General features: G+C 36.4%; 1 protein-coding gene across 9 annotated transcripts in view; it reads left to right on the forward strand.

Moving 5' to 3' along the window:
- INPP4B (inositol polyphosphate-4-phosphatase type II B) overlaps nucleotides 1-14,746 on the forward strand; it is a 296,397-nt gene that overhangs the window by 176,642 nt on the left and 105,009 nt on the right. For all 9 annotated transcript variants that reach the window (XM_085578230.1, XM_031504683.3, XM_085578231.1 and 6 more), the window contains 4 exons: nucleotides 657-707; nucleotides 3,942-4,021; nucleotides 8,703-8,814; nucleotides 10,824-10,896. In XM_085578230.1, coding sequence (XP_085434356.1) covers nucleotides 657-707; nucleotides 3,942-4,021; nucleotides 8,703-8,814; nucleotides 10,824-10,896 — 316 coding nt within the window. The remainder of the gene's footprint in view (nucleotides 1-656; nucleotides 708-3,941; nucleotides 4,022-8,702; nucleotides 8,815-10,823; nucleotides 10,897-14,746) is intronic.

Below are 14,746 nucleotides of genomic sequence, written 5' to 3' on the forward strand. Positions count from 1 at the left end.
ATTATCCCATACTTGCTCTTGTGGAATTAAAGCAGTTGAGTACAGTGGCAGCTCCACCTTGCAGAAAATATGGGGACAACAGGAGGTCCCTGGTAGGGGAGAATATAGAGGTGTTCCTTCTCTGAAAGGAAACATCTCTCACCTCAGAGATGCTTAGCAAGTGTCTGAAGGAGGCAGGGTCATACACTGAGACTGGGGATCAGGATTTCTGCTGCAGACCAGCTTGTAAAGGCAGGCACTTACTTGGAGAAAATGCTTTTAAATGTACTATGCTCTTTCACTTGAGGCTGAAAATTTTGTTTCTGGGTAACACCTCTAGATGAAGTATTCTGTCACTCAAGTTACAGCAAAAAAAAAAATCTCTTTTTAGGAGAGGAACAACTGAACATAGCTTTTCTCCCTTTAGAGACTCATGAAAGTTCAGAATAATAAAAGGGCAGTGGTAAGAGACTTTCTTTACAGGAACCAGCAAATATTATGCTTAAATTACTGGTTATTATAAGTTATATATCCATATATAGCTCTATTTAAATTTATCTCCAATATGTTAAAAATATGAGGAAAGAAAGGCACGAGCATTTCTTTCATTCTAATTGGAAAGCAGCAACAAAAACTGTAATGATTTCTTGCCTTTTCCCCCCCTCGCCTTCTCTCAGGTCCGCACCAGTGTCCTATCTGATCACAAGGAACCAAGAGCAGATGTTGGGGTAAGTGATTATTTTCAGTAACTGATTTTTTTTTTTTACATCTCGTCAGCAGGCACAAACACTCAGTGCTCAACAGAACTTGACAAGCTTTTTTAATAGCAAAAGTTTTTGGTTAAATAAATAAAATAATCAAGGCAGGAGTGGCAGTCTCATGGATTGATGTAATCCCATTCACATCTCTGTGAAAATCTTTTTTAACTGAAGCTATCCTGAGACAAGCACAACCATGTAAACTCTTTTCTAATGTCATACAAGCAATCTGGATGAGATTGAGAGTCTGGAATGGCATTGCCTCAGGAAGCCTGGGCTGTCACCTTCTAGTCTTCATGTAAAAGGCACCAAATATTCTGCAGCAGGAGTTGTCTTTGGTTTGTGTGTTGTCAGAAATTAAACTGGCAACATACAGAGGACTTATTTTTACATGTAGATCTACAGAGCATTTGACAAAGGTATTGGAAAGTAATTTTCTGAGAGGGCTTAAACCTCCCAGATAATATGGACACCTGGTGGAGGTGGGAAGGGTTGGTCCTGCTAGAACTGAATAAAAGAACAAAGACCACCTGGTGCAGGTATCAGATCTGTCAGAAAATAGGTAAAATACCTGAGGGCTTAAATTTTTTAGCCTAAGGTGTTGACTTTTCTGCCTTACTAGGGCTTCCTTGGCATAGTTTTCAAGACTTCAGCTAGCATTTGAAAAATCTGTAGCTTGGCAGCAAGTTCAATCTTAGTGAAATAATCAATGTGTTTTAACTTTTAATATAGATATTATAGAGACTTTTCTCTTCGGCTAGCTGAGAGTATTCATCAAACTACTCAAGGCACATATCTTAATATTTATTGTTGTATCTAGAACACTAGCAAAATTCAAAAGGAACATTACTCTACAATTAGCATTACAGCAGTAATTTTGTTTAAAGCCTACTTTTCAAGCCTTTCCAGTATCTAAATCAGTATGGAAAAAGTATTCTCCAGTTTGATATTGGACCCCTTGAACATTAGCATAACTCTCTTAATTTGGGTCATGAGATCATTTAAAATTTTATTTGATTTTGCACATAGCTCTGTGTTGTCAAGCAAAGAATTAATTTTTTTCCTAAATAAGCATAAAATTGTGGAACAGAGAACTAAGTAGAATGTTTTAAGCCAATAAAATCATTCACCTTTAATTTCATGACACTGGAGAAGTAGATTTGATGCTCAGATATGTTTAGTGGGTACAGTGACCAAAGCTCCTTGACTTATGAGTGCAATGTAGTTGTCTCTTGGCCCTGGTCACATGAGGATTCTGACTTATGATTCTTAAATATATTTATGGTTCTATTTTGCTGCAGAAAGAAGCCCCAAGTGACCAAACCTAGTATAAGTTTCATTCCAAATGCCCCTCTTTCCCTTTCCTAATGGTCAGGTTTCAAATACAAGCACTCAAATGTCATGAAATGTCAGAATAAAGGCCGCCATAGAGACATACTGGTGTGGAATGCATTCTTACAGTATGAAGAAGGATATGCTCTTGGAAGAAGATAAATAAACTGGGCTAAATGAGTAACCACAGAGTTTTAGTGCAGAAACACTCTCATGTTGACTCATCTAAAGAAGACAGAACCATCTGTGTCTTCATTCCAGCAAGGCTGTGCATCACCATGTGTTGCACCTGGACGTCTTTTTTGTAGAAGTAGCTTTCATTTTGATATTGAAAACTAACTGTGATCTACGCTTGTGTGGCTGTATTATTTTTCTTCCTTTCTTCCTGTTCTTCACTTCCAACATTCACTGTTTTCCCAGCCTTCCCTAGACTCTCAACTTGTGCCTTTTTTCCTTTGATGCTTACATGCTGCTTAGGAAATCTAAGCCTGTGCCATTGATGGGAACAAGCCATACCTGATGACTCAGTTTACTAAACTGCAGACCTGCAGTTTGCAGTTTACCAACTGCAGTGTTGGTGCTTGCCTAATTTCAGAATAGGTTTCTGAACTGTACCTTGTGTATGGAAGAAAACTTATCTTAGTGTAGAGTTTTATTGTTTGCATTCAAACACTCAACATCCTCCTGGCTTTTCTGAAAAAAAGTGAGTTGAAGGGATTTTTTAACCAGCAGAAATTACTTTTCTCAGCAGCGACAAATTCTTTTCTGTTTTCCCTGAAGGGAATGTTGCTTTCTGTAGGCAACCTCTGTTGACTCAGAGCAACTTTATTCTTCTTTAATTTGTATATCCAAGAATGTATATAATTTAGCCTGGAATTCTAATTTGCCATTCCAACAGTAAACTTAGTGTTGTGTAATAAAAATCAAACTTTGTTTCCTTCTTATTGTTTTATTGCAAAAAATTAAACATAATGTCATGATCTCATTACAATTTATTTATTTTCTTTTGTATATTTGAAAGATAAATTGATAGAAGATGGCTGTAATCTGTTAGTTCCTTGCCCATTTTCCCCAAGGCTAGAATACTACTGCTGGCCAAATTGACAAAATGGGATTTCAGCAATATGGAGCAGGATATGAGCAGAGGCTTAAAAAAGCCAAAGTGTAAAAGAAGATTTAACCCCTTTTCCTCTTTGTGCATTTTTTTTATGTGTGAAGAGTGATTTTTATAGAAGAAAAAGATGTAGTGATGTAGCTTAATTTAACTTTAGGCATTCTAGGTACATTACCACATTTCTCTGCAGTTTTAATGCAGTAAATAGGTTACAATGAAAATAGAGGAAAACAGTACTTAAAAATTGCCAAGAACTGGACAAATACAATATTTCTATTAATAAACTTGTTCTGAACTCAATTTAAAAATACCTCCTAGCAAATGCATTCATATTTGGAATACATGGATGGTAGTGCCAGTGGCTTGAGGAAAAACTGTAACAAGAACAATTTTGGTAAAACGCTGAACACTTAGCACTTTTTGTAATCCAGAAATTGGAAAAATGGGAAGAAATAGATGCAAAATGCAAATACTTGTACTACTGTAGATGTACATCTTACAATCTTATTTTGTCAGGTTGTTAGACTATTCTTAATGGAAAAGAGAAAAGTCCCTGCCCATAAAACCCAAGTTTTTAACATTTTACTGATAATGGTGCTGCACAAAAAAAAAAAAAAGTCTAGTGGATAAAGTATCAAACTGTTATATTGAAATGCAATATTTTTCTAGGTACCAAAGCAAAATTTTCAAGTGTGAGACCAAAAGAAGTAACAAAAATGAATTAATATCTTATTCTTTCTTTCGACTTTGATTTGTAGCGAAGCTTCCTGGGCTGTGCAACTTTTAGAGTAGGAGATCTGGTAAAGTCAAAGGATCAACAGTTGACCCTTACCCTCAGGTAAGTGTTTCTCTCTGTTGTAAATGATGGTGAGTTATAATCCTTGTCATTTCTCATCCAAAGAATGGCAAGAAAGATAGGGGAAGAGTCTGCTGCACTAGTCAGATGTAGAATGGCTGAGGGAGTTGGCAGTGTTTATCCTGGAGAAAAGTAGGCTCAGTGGAGACCCTATCACCCTCTACAATTACCTGAAAGGAGGTGTTGTGATGTGGGGGTCAGTCTCTTCTCCCTAAATGTAGCAAATCAGAGGACAAGAGAAAATGACCCCAAGTTGCACCAGGTGATATTTAGATTGGATATCAGGAAAAAAATTCCTCACATGAGGGGTTATCAAGCACTGGAACAGGCTGCCCAGGGAAGTAGTGGGGTCATCATCCCTGGAGCTATTTATTAGACATGTAGATGTGGCCCTGAGGAACATGGTTTAATGGTGGACTTGGCAGTGCTGGGTTTATGGTTGGACTCAGTGTTCTTAAATGTCTTTTTCAGCCTGTGCATTTCTATGATTGCTGCTTGACTGTGTTTTAAACTCCATATTCCATCGGGTATATTAGATGACAACTTGAAGTGTTTCTAGTTCTGCCATGTACAAATTCAAAATTAAACACCAAAATTAAATATCAACCCTATAACCTGGAGCTTCCCAGGTGCCAGATTAGAAAAGGTAATTTTATACTATGATAACCTATGGAAGAATTGCAGGGAGTTTGGCATAGGAATATTCATTCAAAGTTTCCTTTAGAAAGGAGCGTAAGAGCCTCAGTTTTGTTTGGTGTGTGTGATTTAAAGAATTAGCAGTGTACAGTTTGGTTTGTTTACTAAGCATGCTTAAAAAAGGTGGTCCTAATTATTGAAGGTGTCTCCCATATGAAAATGCTTGTGGTCTCCTAAACTCGTTGTTATATGCAGCCATACTGAAATTGTAGGGGGGTGTGGCATACGACTCTAATCAGTGACAGGGTACAGAGCTGCAGAAGGGTCAGAGACAATGTTCAAAACCTAGGGCTGGGCTGAGCAGATACATCTTAAAGCTGTGCACTGAAGGAAAAAAAAATCATTTTTCACCCCTGATGCTGTCTTCCATGGCTTAAGAGAAATGAAGATACTAATCAAAACCTTTGAAGGTTAGGGGCAGCCTTTTAGATGGCGATTTTCAGAATAAATTCATTGGACTTTATATAGTGCATGGATTTTGTTGAGCTGAGTTTTGCAAGAACAGTGGAGGCTTATTTGGGATTACTGGCAAGGTACAGCTAAACTTCACAGAGCTGCTGCTCAAACTCCATGTGTCTGCAAAGGCAATGTTTTGGGAGGAAAGAAGCTGTGACTGGGAGACCTGAGTCACCAGCATCTGTTGTGCCTGGGATGCTGTACATAGGTGCTGTGGGAATGTTGTGTTACATTTGTTACCCTGAGCACAGAAAGGCAGCCTTAATTTGGCTTAAGGAGCAAAGTGTGACCTGTTCAGAGATTTTTTTGAGGAATGGAAACTTCTTTTGAAGTATTTTGGCACCTGCTTTTCATTTCAACAGGAGTAGTTGTATATGAGCGTGTAGTTTGAAGGGCAAAGTTAATAAAGTACTTTTATTTTAATTTCTCTCAAACAGAAAATGCCACTCCTGACAGAAAGGTAACTTTGTCTAACAAAAAAATCTCATTTGATAAAATGTGAGCTGACTGTTCCCTATAGGAATCAATGGCTAGGTAAATGAATTCCAGATTAGTGATTTGTAAGAATCTGTTCTTACAGGAATTCAAGTTGTCCGTAGCTCTTTGGGATAAATTTTGCTTCCCTAACTGACATATTGAAAATTTTATCTGAAAGATTGCCTCCAACAGGTGGCACAGTAATTGTCAGAATGGAAAGCTTCAGTTTCATGGTAGGTATTTTGTATCTCAGCCATCCAATTTGTAATCAAAAAATTAAGATAGAAAACTCATAAGAAATAGATGAAAAATTTGCTTTTAATTAATATTTTTAGTCTTGGTTATCCTCTTTGTTCAGCTAATACTAAAAGACAAATATACCAATTAATTTAATTTGCAGACACACTAAATGGTAGGGCTTAGTCAGCTGGATTTTTTTTTAAGAAAAATATCCTAATCTTTCAGAAGTGGGATTGTTTTCTGTTATGACTATTCATCAGCAGAAGGTCAGTAGAAATTATCCACATTTCTTTGATGGCAATTTAACCAGAGCAATCTACTAATTTAAGCTTGAAGTATTAGTACCTCTCAGGAGGATAGAGAATATATCAAGGGGCATGTCAGAGCATGAAATTCTATTTAATTCTTGTTGATATTCTTTGGATAGGAATTTATCAGGACATGCCTGTGATTGAGATATTCCTTTGATAGATTTAAGGACCCAGAAATAGCTCTGTGGTGTACCTTGTAAAGATTGGTGTAATTATAGAATTTGGTTAATTTTTAATTGAGTTTTCTTTTTGTTTTCCTTTTTTTTTTTTTAGTTATTATGTCTTTCCATTGTCTTTCTGAGGTACAGTGTAACAATTTATAAAAGTGTTTTCAAAGGAACATTCTTGTATTTTTCTGTTATTTTTTGGAGAGCTGGCATGTGTATACAAATTCTTACTGTTGGCACACCGTGCTCTACTCTTCCATTTTCCTAGCATCGTACCCTAATAGTGATTAGGGTACATTTTAATGTGCCAACATTTTATGGCCAGAAGTAATAAGGTGGGCACAAATTCCTGCTGCTCATGGTCTTACTGGCTATCTCCTTCCCTCACATTTGAGGGAACTAGTACTGACCTGGAGATCCTTAAGGACTTGGGATGGTGGGGAAATCTATTTCAATGCAGGTGCTCTGCTGACAGGTATCAGATGATTGCTGATCCTTGTCCCAGGGTATTAAAAAATATCAGAAATTTTCGAGCTCCATAAGTCAGGTGGATTTTGTTCCATGTTTGGGCTTTTTATGTTGATACTGGTTTTGTTCTCTTTGCAGTATCCCCCATCTCAACTCACCCTATGCAGGTTGTCAAGGTGCAGTCTTCTGTTCTCTGGGGATATAGTGTCTCCTCTCTTATAACTAAGAGCATTTTGATGCAGGGATCATCTTCACTGCACCATGTGAGTGCAGAGTGTCCTTCTCAGCTTTATTAAACTACAGCAACTAAGCTGATTCATCCTAATGCATTGTGAAGTATCTTGAAACCAAGTAATTCTTCCTCTGATGCTATGTTGAGCAGTGTGTATATGTGAGGCCCTTCACATCTCTGCAGGCAAAGGACATGAAGTGTGTACATACATGTGTGTGTGTGCTCAACACTGTTAGTGCAAAGTAAAATTATACAGGTTTTTATCCTACTAAAATATGATCACTAAGCTTTTTTTTTTTTCCTCACTGCATCATTTCTGTTTCTCTTTTTAAATTTTCTTTCAAGTGAAATTTTAATCTAATACTACTGGAAAGTTTGAAATGCATGTCTTCAAGTAGTTGAAGATTGTCACGCACTGCTGGTGATTTTAAAATCACAGTCTGACACTGCTCAGATCAGTGCTCACAGCCCAGTGCATTTATAGAGCTCTTTGTTGATTTGTATGCCCATAGCATTCAAAAAAAAAAATTGTTTTTGGGATTTGTTCTAATGGGTCCCTTCCGACTCAGAGTATTCCATTATTCTGTGTTTAATGATTTTATGACATTGAACTTTTTCTATGTATTCTTTTTTCCTGATTCATCACTCTTCATTTCCACTGCTCAGAAAATACACAGTATTGCTCCACACATACTTGTTTTGATTCTTCTTCCTCGCTGTGCTTTTGTAATTGTGCTGAACTTATTCTCATCATTTCCTTTTTGCCTATTTTTGCTTGGTGCCTTTTGTTACCCTTTCCTCATTATTATGAAATGATCTATTACTCTTCTTTCCTTCCTTTCAAAAAAATCCAGCTGTTCAGAATAAGCCAGGGGAGATAGACTGTGCCATTAACCTTGGTGCTGTGCTGCCAGTGAAAGCTGAAAAAGCATTTGGTATCTTTCAAGAGTTTAAACCCTTGTTTCTTCCAAAAGGTAGTAAATTATACTCTTTTCTTGGAGATGTAATCTAAATTGTTATTTGTTTTTGATTAATTGAAAGTAAACTATTTGTAGAGATGATAATAAAGGAATTCGCCTGTAACTGTACTACTGTTCCCATATAGTTCAAGAAATGGGATGGATTCTGAATGATTTCTCTGTGGAGGGATTACAAAGGGAAACATGATATTCAAACTAGTTTTGTTGTTTTGGTTTTGCAGGGGTTTTATTAGTACACTATATCCTTTCTTTGCAGATTGTTAGGAAGCAAACCCAATACTCTGCAGTGGGATTGCAGATCCTAAGTGGAGCATTGGTGCAGTGTTGCAGCCCTTTATCCAATGGTCCACAGACAGGATGAGGTCTAGAATGAAAACTTGGCAGTGTTTATGTATCCATGCACCACTTATAGCACTTACCCATCCTCACTTTTGTGATGAAAACTTAAAACTTTCATTGTCCTGAAGAAGTTGCCTCATTGTTAACATTTGGTTTGTGATGGTAAATAACCAATTCAGTACAGGTGACAGCAGCTTTACAGAATAGAGAGGGCACTGAATATTTACTGATAATATTTTAATTGAAAGAATTTGATGCTGCAAGTGACCCAGTGTCATGGGATGATTTTTTTTCCAGAACATCTGATGGTGGAAGGACAGTTGGTACCATTGAAGTCAATCTTGTGAAGATGGGAGAGCTAGAGGAGGGGGAAACAGACCACATCACAGCAGATGCCCAAGATCAAAAGGTAGAAACTCAGTTTATTGCACAAAGTTAATTAGAATGATCAGTTGTACCAGATGTCTCAAATACTAATTACCAAATTGGGTTAAGGACTTAAAACAAAATTTCTGGAGTAAGTACTACGTACACTTACCTCCCTCAAATGAAAAAAAGAAAAACCTTATGAAAATGTACAGAGTAATATTCTAACCTGAGTTTCCTAGGCCCCTTCCTTCTTTAGGAAAAAAATAGCTTACTTTTATCTCAACTGAATGTATTTGATCACTTCTGATCAAAAACTGTCCAGAGAGATGCTGTAAGTACAGCTTCTTTTTTCCTTGGATAGCTGCTCTAGTTTCTGCCCTTGAAATCCTGTTGCTGTTGATTTTTATGAGTAATCTGTGCCCACAATACTGAAAAGCTGGGAAGAATGACAGGTAAATGAAAGAAGAGGTGAATTCCCTTGCAGAGGGGCAGGTTCATCTGCATTTCATGGGAGCACACAATTTTTGCAACCCTAATACAATGGTTTACTGCTTAACATACTATGGTATATTATTTTCTTCATGAATAAAAAGAAAGGAAATATTGCTACAGGGAATACAGTATTTTTTTTTGTTTTGTTTTGTTTGGAAGTTGCATATAAAACTGTTTTTTTGATTAAAGGACATTATTTTCAATATATTTTCTGCGTAGCCAAACCAGTCTGCTTTTGTGTCAAATTCTGAGTGTATATTTCACACTTTTTTTCCACCACTTATCTCAGAGGACTTCAATGCCTTTTTAAAACAGTAGATGAGTGCAGCCAGTCCCAAAAAGCCAACAAATGATGTGAAATCTTTCTGATTTTGACCTGTAAAACTTGCACAATATAGGCAACATGAGCTGTTTTTTCAGCCTTGTCTTTTATTTTTATTTTCTTCCACTGCAAAATGTGGAATGAGACTACTTGCAATTATTTGAGATGTAATAATGAGCTCTGTCTGGCCTGGGGGAGACAGAAGGCTTTAATAGCATCTTTCCAGGGGATTCTAATACTTGTAAGAACAGACCAGACTCATGACCAATGTATTTTCTGTTGTCTTTGGAGTCCTTGGTTTGTACAAATTAGTTGCAGCACAGTCTTGGTTTGTATGTCGATAATGAGGATGCAATTGCGAGAATGTTGAGTTATTAAATAAATATAAAATAAATAAATTTTGAACTGGGTTTGCTCAGTTTTAGATAAACTATGGGCAGGAATAGAAGAGGAAGGTGGTGGTTAAATTCATTTTCAGATATTGCCTGGTAGAGAGTACATTATGTGTTGCTCTCTGTCTTAAGTTCCCTGCTGAACTTGTGGGAACTGGGGAAGCCCTAGGAACAGAGCTCCCTCCCTATGACCTTTAGAGACTCCCATTTGTTTTCTGGATGAGGGTAGGAGGAGCATTAAAAATATATGCGTAGGTGTACACTGTTCTTAATTTTTCCATAAATGTTTTCTACTTTTATGCACTAATCTTATCAAAGCAATATTCCAGTTCACTTGTATAACAAATTACTTCAATCACAAAATCTGAGCTCATTTTAAGGACTTTTTTGTGCTTCCTACTTCTCCCTTGTTTAAAAATTAATGAAGTGTTTTCTTGCACTGTGCATGTGAAAACTGCTTTGCCTAAAGAAACAATCTCTTTGAAAGCACAAAACTTGTCAAAAATTGTTTTAAACTAAAGTGCCTTATTCTTATAATAAAACTTACTTATTAAGCTAGTCTATTAATATCTTTCAACATTACTGCCATTGTACTGGTAGGAAGCATTTATGTTTGGTTATGGAACAGTTGATCATATTTTGTCATTTTCTTGGATATAGTTTTAATTGTGTTACAATATCTTGGAACAGAAATATAAAGATAAAAATGTAAGTTATAATTAATTATAATTAAGTTTATATTATTATCAGTGACAACTTTCAGCCTTACTTTTTATAAATTGCCTTGGATTTATTTCAGACCCCTCCCTGAATGTCACATTTGGGATTGTATTTCTTTTGCAGTGTGCATTGGTTCGTGAGTGTACAGCCACTGAAGGCATAAGTGGGAAAGACAACCTGCCTTCCTTAAATGCAGGTAAGAATTCCAGTATCTGTAATAGATATTGCAATATCTGCAACACCACATTGGGTCTTCAAGAAATCGCACAGATTTCTAGCAGACCTCATAAATATCTCTTCAAATGCTGCACAGATGTTTAAGTTCAACATTTTAGTGTTTTATACATATTTTACATTATCATTTTACTGAGAAATTTGAATAAATGTGTGCCAATTATGCTTTCTGAAGCAGTGCTGAAATCTCCATCTCCTACATCTTCACTAATTTAATGATTGTCAAGACTGTCAATGACTTCCATGGGCACAGAATTAACATCATAAGTTTGTGTCATGTCATTGCATGGCCTTCTGTTAAATAATTATGCATTATTTGTAAGTCACTACCTGGGACAATCAATCTCTCTCATAGCTGATGAAGTGGCAGTTTCGGTTTGATCTGGAAACTATCTGTCCTAGAATGAAGGGAGCTGTTGGCAAGGCAGTCTCAATTCTAGGTCAACTCGGGGATTGAGTGCATGGTGTTAAACTATATCTATTTTTCTTTCATTATACTGAGAAATATTACATGCTGATATGCTGCGCCATAAAACTTTTATTAGCCCAAGTTTATGAATCTCCATTACTCAGCGGTAACAATGTCACAAATAAGTTATATGGGTCATCTAAAACCACAGTGCAGTCAAGAATTCTGTGTTTGCTGCATACAATTGAGGAGAATGTTATTGAAGTTTTACAACTTTTAAAAATCTTTACTGAAACTTTTTCATCTGATTTCTCTGATAGGGCAGACTTTCTGAATCAGCTTTGCAGTCTGAAGGAAGTGCTAAAAACTGTGAAAAATTAAGTTCTTCCATATATGCGTGAATACTGTATTTTTCTTCTGTGAGTTGTTGAGACTAGATCAGAAACAGAAAAAGTATGTGCTACAGAAATACCATTATTTTCAACAATTAAAAGTGAGAAGGATGTTAAGTGAGAATTTCTGAATGTGCAGGAACTACATCTGGCTCCAGAAATTCCTGAACTGCAAATAGCTGGAGGCAGGGAGGGTATTTTGTGTCTCTAGGTATCTATTTATGGCTTTTCATGGAGACAAGATACAGAGCCAGTTGAAGGATTTGGTCTAACCCAGTGCAGTTCTTTGATTCTGATGTATGTCATCCAGATTAGTGGAACTTGAAGAAATGCCATTTCTGTTCACAGAACAATACTGATTCACGATTGATTCTTTTCTATTTTTTGCCTCTTTGTGTAGGTTTGATTGGGATTTTTTGTTGACTTCTTCTGTATAGAAAAATGCTGTAGGTTGTGAATGTATTTTGTTGGAACTTCCATGGTAGATGTCAGTTTTAGGAATATTGAAGTCTAGATCAATTTGTTACGCATATTTCCATTTGATTCTATAGTGTGTCTAAACAGCATTTTCACATTTGTTGTTGTCATGTACAAACACAATATAAAACCAAAGTCCACCCAACACTACTAGGGTTTATGAAGTCAAACATACTGTGGAGACCTTTTTTTTTGGCGGGGTGGGGGGGGGGGGCGGTTTGTCAGTTTTTTTTTAAAGAACTCAGGGAAAAGAGGTGCATATGCAAGAAACGACAGCATGCGGGATATTGGAGTTTGCATTCACAGGAAGTTTTTTCTGATAAATAATTTGTCTTCAGTCTGTTTCCTGTATTTGTGACTTTCTCTTCTCATGCAGCATTGCCTCCACTTTTCTGCTGACACCCAGCTCTGATTCCAGGTTTTGTCAGTCCTACTCTTTTTATTGCGTTCTTGATTTCTTTTCTTATAAAAAAATTAGCTCTCCTTTTATTCTGTCAGCCTCTTTCCCCAACCTATCAGACTTCTTGCCCAGCATGCCTTCTTGACTGGGCTTCATGTGGTTTAAGGCTCTCTGTATTGCCTAGAGACAGACTGGATTTCTCATATGGATACCTGTGCAGAAGTGTCAGGAAACCTGGTAATGTCAACAGTGCCTGCACTGCTTTCCCTGCTGTGTTCATACAGAACTACCCCCAGAGCAGTGTATTTTCCATATACATACATATTTAGTACATGTGTATGCTGTGGTAAAGCTTTCTGGCACTGTCTGTTTCTTGTTGTTTATCAGGCTTCAGAATGATGATACTGAAAAAAACCCGCCTCTGTGAATCCTTAAGCTTGTAGGTATAGAAGCACCCTGTCATTCTTCTGAAATTTAAATCTTAGGATAGGGAACTCACAGCCCTCCAGTGAGTTTTGAGATGCTTATTGTGTGAGTGGGAATAAATAGTGGATTTCAGAGCCTTATCACTATTCCATCTATACCCCAAGAGATTGAATTTATGTCTCAAAATTCAGTTATTTATAATGCTGTAGAGTTTGCCAGTTCTTTGCATGTAAACAAATTGAATTCTAAAAAAAAAAAAAAAGGCAGTTGAAATTAAGCAAAATTAAGAAAGCTGTAATTATTATTCCTGAGGTAATACACATAATATACCTATACTACAATGAAAGATATAAATAGAAAAACTGTTGGTAAATTAATAAAGGGCAGAGATATGCTTTGATCTATGTTCAATAGGGAATGAAAATAAAACCAGAGTATTCAATCTTTTATTAGTTTTTTATTGTACTTTCAGGGGAAGCAGTGTGAAGGATATTGCATTGAATAAAAAGCACAGAGGTCTTCATATTTAAAAATGAGAATGTGCAAAAATATGGATGGGTAAATATATGGCATTGGCTTTTAAGCTTGATGCTCTAGAGAAAAGCTTTTAAAATACAGTTTTCTCATTTTTAACCACTGCAGTTCATGTGAATTTTGGATTATTTTAATGCCTCTCATGATCACTGTCTAAATACAGGAAGGATTATGTTTATAAAACTCCCACTCATTTTAATCACTACTTTTTATAAAAGCCAGTTCTAGTCCTGCTGTTCTTACTGTATATGCCTTCTAGAATTTGGTTCTAGACAACTTGTTATAGTTAAGAATTAATTATTGTTGCAATTGAAGCGGAAGATACTTCTGAGATTTTTATGGAATCGCATACCTTCAGTAGTTCTGTTTATAAGGAAAACAGCAAGTACTATGCAGCTTTTATTGACAATCTTAAGCTTTAGCAATATTGCATATTGGAATTATTTGGCTTATTTGGGAAAAATTCCCAGGGTTTTTTTCTGACTTTGTAAATGAAATTTTCTTCTTAAACCCATGGAGATATGATTTGACCATTTTAAAAAACTTACAACACACTTGAGATTATACCCATCTGAAAATTCAGACCTGAATCAAAGACCTGAGAGTTTAACTAGTACCTGGAGAGGAGTTGAATAATTCTAACAATGATAAAAGTCATAACTTTGATTCCATATTTTCAGTGTTCTTGTCCCTTGCTGCAGTCCTGATGGGTTTTCTGGGGCTTGTTTTTTTTTCTTTGTGATGGTGGTGAAGGGGGTAGATGGGAGGAAAGAGATTTTTCAGCTACATATTTGCATTAGGTTCTCACAGATTAATGTGTATTTTTCAGTGTAATAGATTCTGAGTGTGAATTTAAGGGCTGCTCTTGGAAAAAATTCCTTGATAAACTCTTTAGGAAGTAGGTTAAAATGGTAAATTAAAGAGTATTTTGTATCTGGGACATCATCTTTTAAAATGTCCAGGTAATATAGTGATCAGGGGGCACAAGAGAAAGAAACAATACCAACCCAAAATTATCATCTGGTTTGGCAGTTTTCTGTTTAAGGCCAGACCTGAATTAGCCCTTAGTTTCCTGAGCTCTCCCTGACATTTGATCATTTGCATTCACTGTCATGTTAATGGGAGATGATTGGTGCCATACATCAGCTTTGTGAGTTGTCAGCAACTGTTAATA

This window comes from Lonchura striata, chromosome 4 (assembly GCF_050655825.1).
Source record: "Lonchura striata isolate lonStrDom1 chromosome 4, ASM5065582v1, whole genome shotgun sequence".
NCBI lineage: Eukaryota > Metazoa > Chordata > Aves > Passeriformes > Estrildidae > Lonchura > Lonchura striata.